The following is an 18,321-nucleotide window of genomic DNA, read 5'->3' on the forward strand; positions in this document are numbered from 1 at the left end:
GTTCACATCTTTTTTTCACATCTTTGCCATGTCTACCCTGTGTCCAGCTTCGGTCCTCCATGCTGTGGTCTCCGTCCATTCAGCTCCCTTGGGAGACATCTCCCGCTGACCTTTCTTTGGGACCGGCCATCGAGGCCAATTATCTGACAAGTAAGTATGGGATGATCTGTTTAGGCCTCATGCGTGTGTCCAAATTATAAGTTTTACTCCAATATATATTTTATTTGTTGTTACAGATATTAGATATGCACATCAGCCCCTGAAGATGCGAGGAAAGCTCGCGAAATGCATCGGGTTAGAGATGTACTATGCATGTCTGTACTACTAATAATTTGTGATGTTATACCACTATATTATTATGATCATACCTAGAGGACAATTATGTTATGTTGCTGATTTATCTGCCACCCATGCTTATGTGTTATGTTGGATACTTTGGGTACCATTTAAATAAACTTGGTTACTTTTTTACTCATATTTGTTTACTCTCTGGTCAGCATGAACACTTCATCTAAAGTCCCATGGGCAATCATTTCTCTGTTTCTGTAAATGTTAGAACAGAAAAATCAAGTTTTAAATTCTGACTTGCAGTGTTTTTCTTTTCCATAAATGTGTTTTTCATTTCCTCACAATGTGCTTTTGAACATGCTAGAAAATATGACTACTCCAGGAAGAGTCCATTTCCATGGTTTCTCCAAAAGCCTATGAAGGAGTAAACAAGATTTTGTGATATTTCATAAGAGCTCAGATTTTAGTTCTAAGAGCTGCCCAGAAGGTACTGATGACCTTGCCTCCACAGAAAGCTGCTAAGAGGCACAGCCAATGTCACCGAGACCTATGGAAGGTTTAGCAATTTTCTAAATTTATTTGAAGTTTATACAATAGTTTTTTTTTTTTTTTTACATTTTTGGAAAGAGGTCCACTTTAACCACTATGCGCCTGCGCTGTAGCTGGGAGGGCGTCCCTGGTCGACCTCCTGTTCACTTCCTCCCTGCATGCCACAGGGGGAAATCTGTGTTGGCCATGTCCCTTGGATACAGCCAATCACAGATCATGCTAAATCAAAATTATCTCTCATTGCCGGCTCTCCCTCCTCACACAGAGACCACGTGTGAGGAGGGAGAGTGACCTGTAGCTGCAGCATGAGTATTTGAACACTAACACAGTGCCACACACATAAACACACATGCCCACCTGTCCCTAGTGCCATCTGTCTCCAGTACCACCTGTCAGTGCCATCTGTCCCCAGTGCCAAATGTCCCCAGTGCCACCTATCAGTGTCATCTGTCCCCAGTGCCGCCTGTCAGTGCCATCTGTCCCCAGTGCCACTTATTAGTGCCATCTGTCCCCAGTGCCACCTGTCTTTAGGGCCACCTGTCTGTGTCACGTGCCATCTGTTATCAGTGTCACATGTCATCAGTGCCATGTATCAGTGCCACCTGTCAGTGTCATGTGCCATCTGTCATCAGTGCCACATCAGTGTCACATGTCATCAGTGCCATGTATCAGTGCCATCTGTCATCAGTGCCACCTGTCAGTGTCACGTGCCATCTGTCATCAGTGCCACATCAGTGTCACGTGTCATCAGTGCCACATATTAGTGCCATCTGTCATCAGTGGCGTGTATCAGTGCCATCTGCCAGCAGTGCCACGTATTAGTGCCATCTGTCATCAATGCCACATCAGTGTCACGTATCATCAGTGCCACATATAAGTGCCATCTGTCATCAGTGTCACGTGTCATCAGTGCCACGTATTAGTGCCAGCTGTCATCAGTGCCACATCAGTGTTGCGTGCCATCAGTGCCACGTATCAGTGCCATCTGTCATCAGTGCCACATCTGTGTCACGTGTCATTGTCCTGGTGCTCCAGGGCCTTCAAAAGTGTAATAGGTAGTCAACAAGTTAGATGTGTAATTTATGCTCCTAGAACACATGATGGTGCTCCCTGCATGTTGGGCCTCTCTATGTGGCTAGGCTGTGAAAAAGTCCCACACATTTGGTATTGTAATACTCAGGAGGAGGAGCAGAATGTATTTTGGGGTGTCATTTGTGGTATACACATGCCATGTGAGAGAAATAACCTATTACAATATCAATTTTGTGGAAAAAAAATAAAAATCGTCATTTTGCAAATAGTTGTGGGAAAAAATGACAACATCAAAAACCTCACCATGCATCTTACTAAATACCTTAAATGTCTACTATCAAAAAAGGGGACATTTGGGGGGTATTTGTACTTTCCTGGCTTGTTCGGGTCGCAAGAAATGAGATGTGAGTACATCAGGTGTGATCAATTTTTTATGATTTGCACCACAGCTTGTAGACTCTCTAACTTTCACAAAGACCAAATAATATCCACTAATTTGGGATATTTTTACCAAAGATATGTAGCAGTATAAATTGTGGCCAAAATTTATGAAGAAAAATTAATAGTTTGTAAAATTTTATCACAGAAACAAAGAAAAATGTGTTTTTTTTCCCAAATTTTCGGTCTTTTTTCATTTATAGCGCAAAAAAATAACAACAACCCAGAGGTGATCAAATACCACCAAAAGAAAATTTTATTTGTATGAAAAAAAGGACAAAAAAATCATTTGGGTGCAGTATTACGTGACTGAGTAATTGTCATTCAAAGTGTGAGAGCACTAAAAGCTGAAAATTGTTCTGGGCAGGAGGGACGTTTAAGTGCCCAGTGGGCAAGTGGTAAAATAATTAAGTGAAGGTTGTCATTGCTGAAATTACATTCTTATTTGCAGTGTTTTTCTTTTCCCAAAAAAATATTTTTTTTTAACTGCAGGAGCTCTCCCGTTCTGGGTGGAAGTCATATGAAGTCCTCCAAGGATCAGGTCGCTCTGCCGCAGGATCTGTCACCTGCTGTGTCCACCAGAGACAGTGGTTGACAGATCAGTGTACCAGCCAACTGCCAAAAACATGGGATTGCTGTGACCAATCACAACAGATCACATGACAATTGTACCCAATGGATGGCTTCCATTCATGCCATTCATTGTGTACTATTGTCATGATCTCTGTGACTGGGTGACAAGGCCGATCCCAACCCATCTATACCATGTAATTAGCTGTGGCAGATCACAGCTAATCATGATAGTACACAGTGAATGAATAGATTTCATTCAGAAATAATGGTTGTTAATAACAGTGATATTCAATCTTATAAGCAAACATAGGGGGTTATTTACGAAAGGTAAATCCACTTTGCACTGAAACTGCACTTTGAAGTGCAGTCGCTCTAAATCTAAGGGAAAGATCTGAAATGAGTGGAAGCTCTGCTGATTTTATCATCTAATCATGTGCAAGCTAAAATGCTGTTTTTTATTTTCCTTGTATATCCCCCTCGGATCTACAGTGACTTTACTTCCGAATGCACTTGCAGTGCAAAGTGGATTTGCCTTTGGGAAATAAACCCCATTGTGTGGAGGGAAAAAAAAGCAATCCCGATCACCTTCTAAGAGTAGTACATTGTTACTTTGGTAACACTGTGTTGCTGCGGTCATGGTATATGTAAACAAAATTGTGAAAAAAAGGTAATACTTTTTTTTTTATTTTTAACAAATTCTTTTTTTTTTTACATTTTGTCACCAGTCAGTGTCCCTGATCAAGGTCACACGCTGTACTGCACTGGTGACAGTATGTAAAAACAAATGTGAAAAAAAATATTTTTAAAATGTCTTCATTTTACAATAACATTTTGCCAAAAAAATGACAACTTCAATTTATACTGTCCTGCCATTTTTTGGGCCACAAGGAAAGAGATAGGCCTTCAGAACACCAGGATCGATTTTCAGATATACTGTATATATACCATGGTTCGTGGACTTTAAAAAAAACTTTTACAAAATAATATACTGATTTGTTTTTGTTTTTCACCAAATATATATAGCAGTATTCATTTAGGCCTAAATTTATGAAAAAATACTATTTATTTGAAAAACTTAATAACGGAAACAAAGAAAAAAAAATTTCCCCAAAATATTCTGTATTTTTTCATTTATTTAGAAAAAAATAAGAAAAGCCAGTGGTGATTAAATGCCAACAAAAGAAAGCTCTATTTGTAGGATAAAAATGTAATTCAGGTACAGTGTTACATGACCGTTCAAAGTGTGACAGCACCGAAAGCTGAAAATTGGCCTGGGCAGAAAGGGGGCGAAAGTGTCCGGTATTGAAGTGGTTAATCGCGTGCAATGTGCCTTGGAACATATTAGAACATTTGACTGCTTCCAGGAGGAGTAAATTGCCTAGCACAGCCCCTCCCTCCTTGCACAGCCTAGCCCACTTCTCTTTTGGGACTGTCTAATTACTGTCTGTGGTGGCCCAGCTCCTCAACCCCTCCCCTCATCTCCTATAGAGTATAAAAGTATAAAATATTTTTTTTTAACTACAATGAGAATTATACTAATAAGAAAAGCTGAAGGAGATAATATAGAGTGTCACTTGACTGACAGCTCTGAATCTGCAGGGGCAGCCGACATCACATCCAAGATGGCAGCACCCAGCAGCACTCTCAGGGGTTTTGGATCTACACAAGGGAGGCTTTTACAAGTAAAAATATGTCAAATGCTCATATAATCTTAGGGGAAGATTTTTGTTGAAGTGAATAATCTGGCAAATAAGACTCTTTACCCATAATAATCAGCAATTGAGACAACAATGTAATATATCAGCAGGACTCAAGACAGTGAAGAAGAACGGTTTTATTTAGATAATTTTCATATTCAGTTAAGCTAAAGAAGGTTTAAGCCAAAACACCTCTTCCTCCCTTCATGGCAAAAAGTTATATTTATTTTTGAAAGTTGTAATCCAGGTTAATGGAGTCCTTTGTGATGATTCTTTCATTTAGAATTAAATGTTCTTTTTAGCTAAAAGCTACTAAAAGTACTTTTAGTTAATGCTTATGCTACCTAGGAAATCAACAAGGCCAGCCCTTGCCCGTCGGCCAACCAGAACATACATTATGGGGTTTAAGGAACAGTTGACATAGGCAATGGTACAGAGGAGTGGCATAACGGTAATGACTTTAAACATGACTATCAAATTCATATTTCTAGCAGCAGACAAAAAAATAATTTGACCTAGAATAACTGGTGTCCAACTGACAAAGTACACTATAATGATGGTGATGACTATTTTATAGAGCCGATGGGTGTTCACAGTCTGGGATTTTCTGGCCTGTATAGCTATGGTTATATTGGAAAATATTATAACACAGAATGGAATGAAATAGCCAATCACCAGGAAAGGAATACTAAAACACTGCATTGAAAATATTATGTCATTCCAAGTAGTGAGTTTGTTCTCATCCCCGCAGCATTGTTCAGATGAACATTCCTTGAAAAAATAGTAGAAGTTTTTGTGCGCTTCTAGGGAAACCTTATTTTCTAATTTTAGAGGTACGGTTAAATTATATGTTGGATTAAATGTTGCATTGTCAAAGTCTTTAAGACAATTAAAATTGCAATAACTTTTGTCTCCAATTTTAAACTCACCACTAAAAATGAACACTGGAAGACTGGTAAATACGGTTATCATCCATATCATTATGCAAGTCCATCGTGAAACACGTTGCGATATAAACCTCCGATGAAACATTGGCTTTGCCACCGACAAAACCCGACTGAGATTTAAGGCTATAAGAATGAAGATGCTAGCATATAAATTAACAGAAATAACAAAGAGAAACATCTTACAGATGTGCTTTCCGAAGGGCCAGTGACCTTGTAACATAGAAAAGATGTGCAGAGGCAATAAGAGGAGAGAGACAAAATTGGTGATGGCCAGGTTCAAGAACCAGATTTTAGATTCATGCTTCTTCATTACAAATATGTTGAAAAAGATGACGATGGCGTTGCCAATTAGTCCTATGACGCAGGTTGCCAGAGCTAGCACAAAGTTTACATAACTAAGAGTAGCAGAATACTTTTCTTGATATGTCATAAGTTCCATCATTTCTCCAATGGAATAACAGGGGCTGTACAAAGACATTTCCCTCTCGAAAGATTGAAGCTGAAAATTAATAAAATGGAAAAGGATGTCAACACATTTTATACAAAATCTCATATTTATTGCTATTAGGACTGAAGTCATTCAATGTTTGTTTAAATAAATTTGGTAAGAATCTGAATCCATTTTAGTATCTCCATCTTCTAATCACTTGTACAATAGTCTGTGAGAGAGGGGCAGGACTACAAGGAGCCTATCAGTCATACTGGAGTAAGGGGCCACCTTAGCACATTTCCCCTTGCTATTTTTACCCTCCTAACCCAACTCATCTCCCTGTATGCCTGATTTTCCTCTACCAAATTACTAACCTCCCTTGAACTCTCCTAGGTCTTCCTACTCCACTTGCCTGGACCTACTGTATTTCTGCTACCCTGTTGGAAGAAAGTAAAGAACTTGGATGCTGATGCACTGATTACTCACTTTAATGCTTTATCTGGAATACACTGTCTTTTTCTTGTCAAATACATTGACCCGAGTCAACATGACTAAAGCCGCGTACACACGGGCGGACTGTCTGTCCAACTTAGTCCGCTGAAACACATTTCAGCGGACAGTCCGCTCATGTGTGGGCTTCAGCGGACTTTTTCAGCGGACAGTCTGGCGGACTAAGTCTTTCGGAATTTCCGTAATATTGTCCGTCCAACTTTGGTTTCAGCGGACAGTCCGCTCGTGAGTAGGCAAGTTGGACGGACTAAGTATGGCGCATGCTCAGAAAGGATTTACACGGCCGAAGGTTGCATTGCAGTGTATTGGACGTCGTATTTCTAGTCCCGTCGTACGTGCTGTACACGTCATCGCGCAAGCTTTCAACGGACTGTCTGTTCATCGTGTGTGGTCAAGTCCGTTCATTCAAAAGTAGGATGGACTGTCCGTCGGATTGTCTGACGGACTTAGTTGGCCAGACAGTCCGCCCGTGTGTACGCGGCTTAAGGTATTCATGTTTTCTTTCTATGAATCATTTCTCCAATGGAACAACAGGGGCTGTACAAAGACATTTCCCTCTCGAAAGAAAATTTCTATTCATAATAGGCATGTTAGGATCATACCTATTTTCTTGGTATATGTACAGTGGGGATCGAAAGTTTGGGCACCCCAGGTAAAAATGTGTATTAATGTGCATAACGAAGCCAAGGAAAGATGGAAAAATCTCCAAACGGCATCAAATTACAGATTAAACATTCTTATAATATGTCAAAAAAAGTTCGATTTTATTTCCATCATTTATACTTTCAAAATTACAGAAAACATAAAAATGGCGTCTGCAAAAGTTTGGGCACCCTGCAGAATTTATAGCATGCACTGCCCCCTTTGAAAAGCTTTGCAAATCCTGCCAGTGTCATGGATTGTTCTCAAGCATCGTCTGGGAAGACCAGGTGATGTCAATCTCAAAGTTTTTAAATGGCCAGACTCATCTGACCTTGCCCCAACATTCAGCACCATGGCTTCTTCTAAGCAGTTGTCTAGAAAACTGAAACTGAAAATAGTTGACGCTCACAAAGCTGGAGAAGGCTATAAGAAGATAGCAAAGCGTTTTCAGATGTCAATATCCTCTGTTCGGAATGTAATTAAGAAATGGCAGTCATCAGGAACAGTGGAAGTTAAAGCAAGATCTGGAAGACCAAGAAAAAAATCAGACAGAACAGCTTGCAGGATTGTGAGATAAGCAATTAAAAACCCACGTTTGACTGCACGATCCCTCCAGAAAGATCTGGCAGACACTGGAGTTGTGGTACACTATTCCACTATAAAGAGATACTTGTACAAATATGGTCTTCATGGAAGAGTCATCATAAGAAAACCTCTTCTACGTCCTCACCACAAAAATCAGCGTTTGAACTTTGCAAATGAACATATAGACAAGCCTGAGGCATTTTGGAAACAAGTTCTGTGGACCGATGAGGTTAAAATAGAACTTTTTGGCCGGAATGAGCAAAGGTACGTTTGGAGAAGAAAGGGCACAGAATTTAATGAAAAGAACCTCTGTCCAACTGTTAAGCATGGGGGTGGATCAATCATGCTTTGGGGTTGTATTGCAGCCAGTGGCACAGGGAACATTTCACGTGTAGAGGGAAAAATGGATTCATTAAAATTTCACCAAATTTTGGATGGTAACTTGATGCCATCTGTGAAAAAGCTGAAGTTAAAGAGAGGATGGCTTCTACAAATGGATAATGATCCTAAACACACCTCAAAATCCATGGGGGATTACATCAAGAGGCGTAAACTGAAGGTTTTGCCATGGCCTTCACAATCTCCTGACCTCAACATTATTGAAAATCTATGGATAGACCTTAAAAGAGCAGTACGTGACAGACAGCCCAGAAATCTCAAAGGACTGGAACACTTTTGTAAGGAAGAATGGGCAAAGATACCTCAAACAAGAATTGAAAGACTCTTGGCTGGCTACAAAAAGCGTTTACAAGCTGTGATACTTGCCAAAGGGGGCAGTACAAGATATTAACTCTGCAGGGTGCCCAAACTTTTGCAGACGCCATTTTTTTGTTTTCTGTAATTTTGAAAGTGTAAATGATGGAAATAAAATCTAACTTTTTTTGACATATTATAAGAATGTCTAATCTGTAATTTGATGCCATTTGGAGATTTTTCCATCTTTCCTTGGCTTCATTATACACATTAATACACATTTTTTACCTGGGGTGCCCAAACTTTCGATCCCCACTGTAAATATGTATGTGTAAATAAAGAATGTAGAAAAAAAAAAGATTCATTCCAAATCTACAACCAAATTATATCAAATGAATTACTGTCAGGAAAGGTTCCACCTGCTGGTGGTGCTGTCAGACCTTTGGCTTGCAGTACTGGTGTCCACCAGCGGGTGTCTCCTGGCAGTCTGGAATTGTCAGCGGGTGTCTCCTGGCAGTCTGGAATTGTCAGAAAAGGTTTTACCTGCTGGTGGCACTGTCTGATCCTTGGGCCGCTGTACTGGCGTCCACCAGAGGGTGTCTCCCAGCAGTGTGGAGCCGACATTATCTCCTGCGATCAGGCGTCACCTGAGGCTGATTGCAGGAGATGTGTATTAATACCCAGCAAGCACTCACACACTTGCCTTGGTATTGTCCTTGAGCCCTGACCTATACCTGTGATCCCCTGAATCTGAACCTTGAACCTGAACCTGAACCTGTCCCTCCTGTGACCCTGTTACCTTTTACCATTGCCCTGCAGCCTGATCCTGTCCACCTTCTCCCGGTCCTGTTTGTTCCTTGCCCCATCTGCTGGTCTCCCATTGATGACCCTGGCCTAGCTACATTTATGATTCTGGTATTCCCCATCTATTGTATATACCTGCTTGATTGTTGTTATTTGTGGGTCTCTGTCTGGTAGTTGGATTGTTGTGCACTGTGTTGTATTGGAGGTGTTTGTGTCTATATTCACTTACTTTAATAAATTATATTACTTCACTTTACATGCTTTTGGTTCCCTCTGTTGCTGTCCATGCAGTTCTGGTCACACCTGTTCATGACAATTACACTTCCAAGGTGAGCGTCACATGCAGTTTCCAGTGCAAACCCAAATCCCAAACAAACCAACCCAAATTGTGTGTTGTTGACATGCAGGAATGTGGTGGCGATGGCATAAGCCCCACCTTTCCTGATATTTTACCACATAACAATTTTTATACACAACATAACTGATGATAAGTCAGTGGTTCTCAACCTGGGAGTTGAATGAAGATTTGCCAGGGGTCACCTAATCCTGGTCTGTTCCTGAAGCCCACATCCGCTCTCCCAGCCTTTTTGTGGCGGCCCAGCAGGGCTGTCCCTGGAGCCCATGGCCGCCCAGTTGGGCTGTTCCTGGAGCCCACAGCCACCCAGCTGGGCTGTTCCTGGAGCGCGCAGCCACCCACCCACTCAGCCTCTTTGCAGCTGCCCATTCAGTTCACAGCATGGGTGGGGGGAAGAGACTAGAGGTCAGGTGACTGGTGAGGAATGTGAACTGGGAGGGGCTGGAGGAGACCCTATCTCCTGATTTCAGCATAGGTGTCACTGCTGTGAGACACCACAGAGCTGGAGACACAGTGAAGCCGGAGACACAGTGAGTAACACTACCTGTGATTAGAGTTGCCATTAAAAGTCCCCACTAGTTCTCAGATCAGCAGATGTCCTTGATTAAGACCACCTAAGCTGGCTGATTAGAACTCCCCCCAGCACTGCCACTCATTCCACCCCACCAGGGGTAAAAGAAGGAATAAAAATAGAGAATACGTGGAAGGGAGAGGAAAAGATGGAGAAAGACAAAGAAAAAGGAAGATAAAGAATAAGAGAAAGAACAAGAAAGGCAGCTAGAGAGTGGGATAGGGAAAAAAAAGAAAGGAGAACAAAGAGAAAGAGTGGTACTTCCTAAAATGTACCATAAGGGGTTTTACTACTGTATGAGTGGAAGGGACTATGTGGGTTAGGGGCGCAAATGACTTGTCTTGCCTTGGGTGCTGACAACCCATGCTATGAAAATAATTTTACTGTTAGTTGTTAGTTGAAATTTTATCAAGGGGTCACGGCACTAGAAAGGTTGAGAACCACTGTGATAAGTGAAACATTCTTACATAAAAATAAACATGAAACATCAAGAAAACTGACATGTGCCAAAGAGTATGTGTGTTGATAAACATCCATAGGGTTAATACTGTAATTTTGTTCAAAGTTCATTAACCACTTGACCTCCGAAGGGTTTTACCTCCTTCATGACCAGGGCATTTTTTGCTATTCAGCATTGCGCTACTCTAACTGACAATTGCACGCTCGTGCAATTGTGACGGACTGGGGTTTATATGGTCACAAAACAGACACCCCAAAGCAAAGTACATATTCATTTTTTTTTTATATTTCTAAACATCTCCCTTCTATTCTATTAATAACCAGTAGATGGCAGAGAAGGTACACAAACAGAGTCTATATAAGGCTACACACCATGTGACTGGAAATTAAACTACTTCCAGCCATAAAGTCAGTGGTCATATCTCATGCTGTTTGTGTGATTCTTTGCAGGTATGTACTCTAAATTGTTCCTAATCTGTATTAACCTGTGATAGAAAGATTCCTAAACATCTTGAGCAGATGCAGAAAAAGTCTCAGCAGATTTTATGCTATAGTTTTGCTGTAATTAGAAGTTTAGAACAGCATGTGTCAGAAACAAGGGAAAAGTGCATAAGAACATGAAAATACTGCATTAGTCAGAACAAATGCCTATGATAAACACTAAACCTTTCTAAATAGGTATATTTAAACCTGATTTATTGGAAATTGCATAGATTTATAGAGGCACGTTTTCTGTTATTTAATATAGAAAAAAACCTATTGTATGTAAAGCTTATGTATTGCATCATACAGACATGCAATGTGCACCATCTAGTGGTTAAAAAAGAGTACTACCATGAAAATATTTGTATTAAAGCAATGCATTGCTAGTATGATTATTGCACACTTAAAGTGTACCAGAGAGATAAAGATAATTATCTATAACACTGAATAACAGGGATATATATGTTATTAAATTTAGTAATGTTCATTGTTATAACTACGTTTTAAAATACTTTAGTTAAAATCGGTATTATATATATTGTTAATGTTTATAAACATGTGACTATAAAAATGTAAAAGATGTATTGTTATGTAAAAATTAAACTACTTCCAGCCATAAAGTCAGTGGTCATATCTCATGCTGTTTGTGTGATTCTTTGCAGTCCACGCCAAGCTGATCACCTTATCTCATCGCGTCTACAATCATCGGCTCTCTTAATTCACATTTTGAGGCCGGTAACATTTTGGGGGCTCATCCGGGATTCGTTGTGTTACCAGTGAGAAGGAAGCAAGAGACAAGCGTGAGCCTGCTACAGAGCTACAAGGAGAGTCGTGAGAGTCGTCTGCCTCGTGAGTGCAAGTCTTCAGATTGCAACAGAGATGGCGTCTCCTCGTCGTGCGCTGATGTGGGATATCCAGAAACAAATTCATCTGCTTAATGAAGAACAGCTGCATAGCCTCGCTATTACGCTGGAAGATGAAAGAGACGTGGACGTTCCATCAGTGACTGGTACCAACGAAATGGAACTTGTTGAATTTATTGAAGACTACTTGAGAAGTGATCAGCTGGAAAAGTTGGAAGATCAAGGTATGTCTTACCTACTCATCATCCAAGACAAGATCAATGAATTAAAACTTAACAAGGAAAGTACACCAACTGTGGACATTGCAACCGCTGCAAAAAAATAAGTAGTGGGACTGCAAGGACTGAACAGGTATCGGAGGTGGTGAGATTAACTGATGTTGTAGCTTTATTGCCACGTAGAGAATTTAAAATGCATGGTGGTGTAATTTCAGATCATGGTTCGGACATGAGTTACAGTAGCGTGTGCAGACAAATTGACGAGGGTCTAACAGAAAAATTCCCTGAATCTGAAATTATACGCACAGTGTTGAGAATAATCAAACCTGGTAATTTTAAAGATATGTTGACTGACAAAGATGATCTTACTGTTGCTGAATTGAAAAGGTTTTTGAAGTCACATATGAGAGAACGAAGTGGTAAGGAGTTATTTCAGGACCTTAGCAATGCTGCCCAGCAAGAAAGAGAAACAGCACAACAATTTGTTTACAGGCTAGTGGGGTTAAAACAAAAAGTTCTGTCTACATCACAACATGATAGGCAAGAGTTTAACTATGACAAAAAACTGGTGCAAGGCATATTCCTTCATACACTCTATCAGGGACTAAATGAGAAAAATTCTAATGTTAGACTAAATATCAAGCCTTACGTGTCTGATTTGACAGTAACGGATGACTTTATCATAGAGCAGGTCACCAGATCAGTTGATGAGGAAACAGAAAGGCAGAGACGCTTAAACAGTGCTCCTAAACATAAACCTCTTACTGTTCATTCATCACAGACACCAGGGAATAGTGAAAAAGACACCTTGCAACAGAGAGTTGAGGGAGATGTTAAAGCAAATCACACTGCATTAATGGAACTAACAACACAGGTCTCTGCTCTCACAAAGAACCTGGAAAAGATGATGAAGCTAACTCCTATTGTTGGAAACCAAATGACTAAGTCACTAACCAATGTTCAAGTTCCAGATACAACTCACTGCAAGCCCAGGTGTGATGATTGCATTAAACGAGAGAGTCAGAACTGCTACCATTGTTTCTACTGTGGTTGGACAGGACACAGAGCGGTTGATTGCTTGAAGAAAAGAAGGCAGTCGGGAAACAACAGACGGTCACTGGGAAAGGGACAACCAGTGACCACCTCAAATGATCTGTCCCATGCTAAGGTAAACAGGGTATTCACCCACCGGTCAACTAGAACACTCCCAAAAGAGAATGGATTCTCCAAACAACACGTAGCACAATTAATTGGAGGAAAATGCCTACTGTCATGTCAGATGAATGGTGTACCGGTTGACATGTTGATGGATACAGGAGCTCAGGTCAGCATTGTCGGGAAGGCATGGTTAGAAAAGTTTCTACCCAGCGTCTCCATTAGGCACATACAAGATTTACTTTGTGATGACAACTTATCCATTACAGCTGCAAATGGTTCTATCATTCCATTCATCGGGTGGATTGAAGTCTGCCTGGAATTCGAAAGTAGTGGACATGGAAACTTAGCCATTTATGTGCCAATGCTGGTGAGTGACTGCTGTAATGACAATCCAATTCTTGGGTTTAATGTTATCGAAGAATTGATCAGAGAAAACTGTGACCGACCAAACAGCACCCAAAACCTGACTATCTTGCTGAGTGAAGCTATGAAAGTAAGACAGAGTGTAGCGAATAACATTGCCAATGCTGTCAGTCAAGCAACTGACCCAGGAGAAATATTCGATAGTCGTATGGTCAAAGTGGGGAAGAAGGGACTCCAGATTAAAGGAGGCGAGCTCTGTGAAGTCAAATGCAGAATTAGAGCGTGGCCGAAAGGAGGAATCATGCCATTTGAACCACTTCCCGAATATCCAGTCGAGGAAGGACTTGAACTATTTCCTTCAGTGGTAGATGTGCCAAATGGGTTCTCTAAACTGGTGAAGATACCTATACTGAACCGTGCTCAACATGACATCTACCTTCCACCCAGAACAGTATTGGGTACCATCTCTCCAGCAGCTGAGATTCTACCATTGTCTCCAAACAAAGACGATGGAAAGGGAATTGACCAGAAGAAAAGGGTGTTTCATGTAAACCAGTTGAATCAAGTGGACACTGGAAATCAGCTACCCACTAACAAATCTGTTAAGTGGCACCCACCTGTCAATTTGGAAGATCTCTCAGAAGAAGAACAGGAGATAGCGAGACAAATGTTATATGATGAATCAGATGTCTTTGCTCGAGATGAGGGAGACATAGGATGCATCCCTAACCTGAAACTGAGGATAAATCTGAAAGATGAAACTCCTGTCCAGAAACGCTACAATTCGATACCGAAACCCTTATACAAAGAAGTGAAAGAATATATCCAAAACCTTCTTGACCGAGGTTGGGTAACAAAATCTTCTTCCGCATACTCATCACCAGTTGTTTGTGTTCGAAAGAAGGACAGTAGCCTACGACTATGTGTTGACTTTAGGGAGTTAAACCGAAAGACTATGCCAGATAGACATCCACTACCCAGAATACAAGATCTGCTGGATAGCTTAGGAGGATTTACGTGGTTCTTAATCCTGGACCAGGGTAGTGCGTATCATCAAGGCTTTGTGCATGAAGACTCCAGACATCTGACGGCTTTCAGCACCCCCTGGGGACTCCTGGAGTGGAACCGTATTCCATTTGGATTAACGAATGCCCCAGCAGCTTTTCAGAGATGCATGGAGAATGTATTAGAGGGCATCAGAGACAAATGTTGTTCTCCATACTTGGATGACGTACTTTGCTACTCCAAAACTTTTCAGGAGCATGTCAATGATATTAGGCAAGTGCTTAGTCGAATGCGTGAGCATGGTATCAAACTTAGACCGAAGAAGTGTGAACTCTTTAAACGACAGATTCGATACCTTGGGCGAATGGTGTCAGAAGAAGGCATAAAAATTGACCCAAAAGATCTTGAAGCGGTATTACATTTGAAAAAGAAAGAACCAAAAACAGTGGGAGGAGTCAGATCTTTGTTAGGATTCCTGAGCTACTACAGGTCCTTCATTCAAGATTTCTCTCGACTTGCTAAACCACTGTATGAACTTTTGCAGAACACTGAGAAAGAAACTGCTACATCCATCCCCAAAAACAATCGGAGGGAATCTACAAAGAAAAATGGGAACAAAGCACAAGTGCCATCTAAAACACTGATTCAATGGACACCCAAACATCAAGCTGTAGTATCCAGACTGGTGGACATGCTAACCAATCCACCAATTCTAGCATACCCTGATTTTGATTTACCCTTCGTCTTACACACTGATGCTTCCAATGAAGGCCTAGGTGCTGTACTATACCAACGACAAGGAGAAAAACTTCGTGTTATTGGGTTTGGCTCCAGAACATTGACTCCAGCAGAGCGCAATTACCATCTTGACTCTGGTAAACTTGAGTTTTTAGCTCTCAAGTGGGCAGTCTGTGACAAAGAGATTACTTGTACTACGCTCCAACATTCACCGTTTACACAGACAACAACCCATTGACATATGTATTGAGTACTGCCAGACTGAATGCTGTGGGTCATCGCTGGGTTGGCGAGTTGGCTGATTTCCACTTCGATATCAAGTACAGGCCAGGTAAACAGAATGCAGACGCAGATACACTGTCACGATTTCCAGTGGAACTCACGAAGAATCTGAGTGAGTACACAGAGCTTGTACCATCTGAGGTTGTGTCAGCTATGTGGCAAGGGAGCAAAGCTGTTGACGAAGAAGAGGCATTATGGGTGGCTTCATTGACTCTTCACTCAGAAAGTGATGTGGCCGAAGAATTGCTGAAAGGACAGACAATCTGCCCAATGACTCAGGAGAATATCAGAGCATTACAACAAGACGATACCAACATTAGAGAAGTGGTCTGGCTTAAGGAGAACGACTGGATTCCAAACCACAAAGAAAAGGAGAGTATGACCAGCAAAACAAGACGTTTGATACATGAATGGAATAAACTCAGAGTCGATGAAGGAATCCTCTACCGACACTCTGGAACCCGAAAACAGCTAGTTCTACCAGAAAAGTTAAAACCATTGGTCTTAAGAAATCTTCATGATGACATGGGTCACATTGGTACTGAGAAGGTAACCCACCTAGAACGTGAACGATTTTACTGGCCATTTATGCAAAAAGACATTGATGAATATGTGCTGAAGAAGTGCAGCTGCATCAAACAAAAGCGTCCAAATATCACCGAAAGAGCACCTATGGGTTCGATTACTACCAGTTCACCTTTGGAGTTAGTATCCATTGATTATCTTCACTTGGAGAAAAGCAAAGGAGGATATGAGTATATACTTGTAATAGTTGACCATTTCACACGCTTTGCACAAGCGTATCCAACTAAGAACAAATCTGGAAAAACGGCGGCAGAAAAGATCTTTCAAGATTTCATACCACGTTTTGGCTATCCAGAGAAACTCCACCATGACCAAGGAAGAAAATTTGAAAACAACTTATTTCAGACATTGCAACGATTGGCAGGGATTTCTCATTCAAGAACTACTCCATACCATCCACAGGGTAATCCAGTGGAGAGACTGAACCGTACTTTGTTACAGATGCTTCGCACCTTAGAGGAAGAGAAAAAGTCAGATTGGAAAGAACATCTTCCACATATGGTTCATGCATACAATTGCACCAGGCATGAAGCCACAGGATACTCGCCATTCTTTCTATTGTATGGAAGATCTCCTCGTTTGCCAATTGACCTAATGCTCAACCTAAATTTGGAAAAGGAATCAGAAAGTCAACCAACATTTACTCAGAAATGGGCATCTAGAATGCAAGAAGCTTACAAAATCGCATCCGAGAATAGCAAAAAATCATCTGCTAAAGGGAAGAAGTACTATGACAAACAGATAAAAGGAGCACCTCTTCAACCGGGTGATCAGGTCTTAGTACGAAATCTCTCTGAAAGAGGAGGACCTGGTAAACTTCGTTCATACTGGGAAGAATCAGTACACAAAGTGGTAGAAAGAATCAAAGATGGGCCTGTGTACAAAATTCAGCCTGAAAGTGGTAAAAAGACTATTCGAGTACTGCACAGAAATCTTTTACTACCAGTAAATGACCTACCAATTGAAGGACACATTCCAAGAGTACCGATGAAACACAGACAATCAAGTAACAGAAAGGATGCCAGAATGGATCTGGACCAGGAGGAGGAATGTTCAGATGAAGAAAGATGGTATTATCCTTATATACCAGAGACTTCAGAAAGTCATGATTGTGTTGTGTCTCAACCAAACTCTCAAAACGTACAGAAAATTCCATTAAGAGTTTCTGCTGAAGAGTTCTATCCTACAACTACCACACCCAATCTTGAACAAGAACAAAATGATGGAACAGTAGTTGGCGACCAAATCTGGGCTACAGATATGGTGGGACTAGACACTGCAGAATTACCCTCATTAAGTCAAGACTTACCTGTGAACCAAGATATGCAAATGGAAAATGATGTTGATGGAGAAGACTCAACTCCTGTCAGAAGATCTACCAGACAAGCTAAGCCTAAAGAGATCTTTACATATGACACACTAGGTCAGCCAAGATACATACCAAGTCAGATTCACACCATACAAACTCTTACAATGCTAGCTACTCCCAGGACATGCCAGGTAGTTAACGTAGCTCCTTGGTGGCAACAAGTACCTATTTGGGTTACTTAAATCACTAAATAGTGTTCAGATACCAATTGAGTTTAATGTCGGGAGCCATTAACTGAAGGAGGGGAGAGTGTGACGGACTGGGGTTTATATGGTCACAAAACAGACACCCCAAAGCAAAGTACATATTCATTTTTTTTTTATATTTCTAAACATCTCCCTTCTATTCTATTAATAACCAGTAGATGGCAGAGAAGGTACACAAACAGAGTCTATATAAGGCTACACACCATGTGACTGGAAATTAAACTACTTCCAGCCATAAAGTCAGTGGTCATATCTCATGCTGTTTGTGTGATTCTTTGCAGGTATGTACTCTAAATTGTTCCTAATCTGTATTAACCTGTGATAGAAAGATTCCTAAACATCTTGAGCAGATGCAGAAAAAGTCTCAGCAGATTTTATGCTATAGTTTTGCTGTAATTAGAAGTTTAGAACAGCATGTGTCCGAAACAAGGGAAAAGTGCATAAGAACATGAAAATACTGCATTAGTCAGAACAAATG

The 18,321-nt window shown here is 40.9% G+C and overlaps 2 protein-coding genes across 2 annotated transcripts in view; one reads left to right on the forward strand and one right to left on the reverse strand.

Moving 5' to 3' along the window:
- LOC143924730 (uncharacterized) overlaps positions 1–15,639 on the forward strand; it is a 49,603-nt gene extending 33,964 nt beyond the window's left edge. The window contains exon 3 of the mRNA XM_077449162.1: positions 11,719–15,639. Within this exon, the coding sequence (XP_077305288.1) occupies positions 12,331–15,639 (3,309 nt within the window). The 5' untranslated portion in view covers positions 11,719–12,330. The remainder of the gene's footprint in view (positions 1–11,718) is intronic.
- Positions 4,766–6,022, reverse strand: LOC143925519 (chemerin-like receptor 1). The gene has a single exon (XM_077450013.1). The coding sequence runs from the start codon at positions 6,000–6,002 to the stop codon at positions 4,902–4,904; it is 1,101 nt and encodes a 366-aa protein (XP_077306139.1). The 5' UTR covers positions 6,003–6,022; the 3' UTR covers positions 4,766–4,901.
- Positions 15,640–18,321: the final 2,682 nt, after the last annotated feature.

The sequence above is a fragment of the Lithobates pipiens genome, unplaced genomic scaffold (assembly GCF_037356315.1).
Source record: "Lithobates pipiens isolate NorthernLeopardFrog02 unplaced genomic scaffold, aLitPip1_a1.2 Scaffold_22, whole genome shotgun sequence".
Taxonomy (NCBI): domain Eukaryota; kingdom Metazoa; phylum Chordata; class Amphibia; order Anura; family Ranidae; genus Lithobates; species Lithobates pipiens.

What these genes read in the sequence shown, in the direction of transcription:
- LOC143925519 (XM_077450013.1), bottom strand. Translation starts at nt 6,002, where the DNA reads ATGTCTTTGTACAGCCCCTGTTATTCCATTGGAGAAATGATGGAACTT.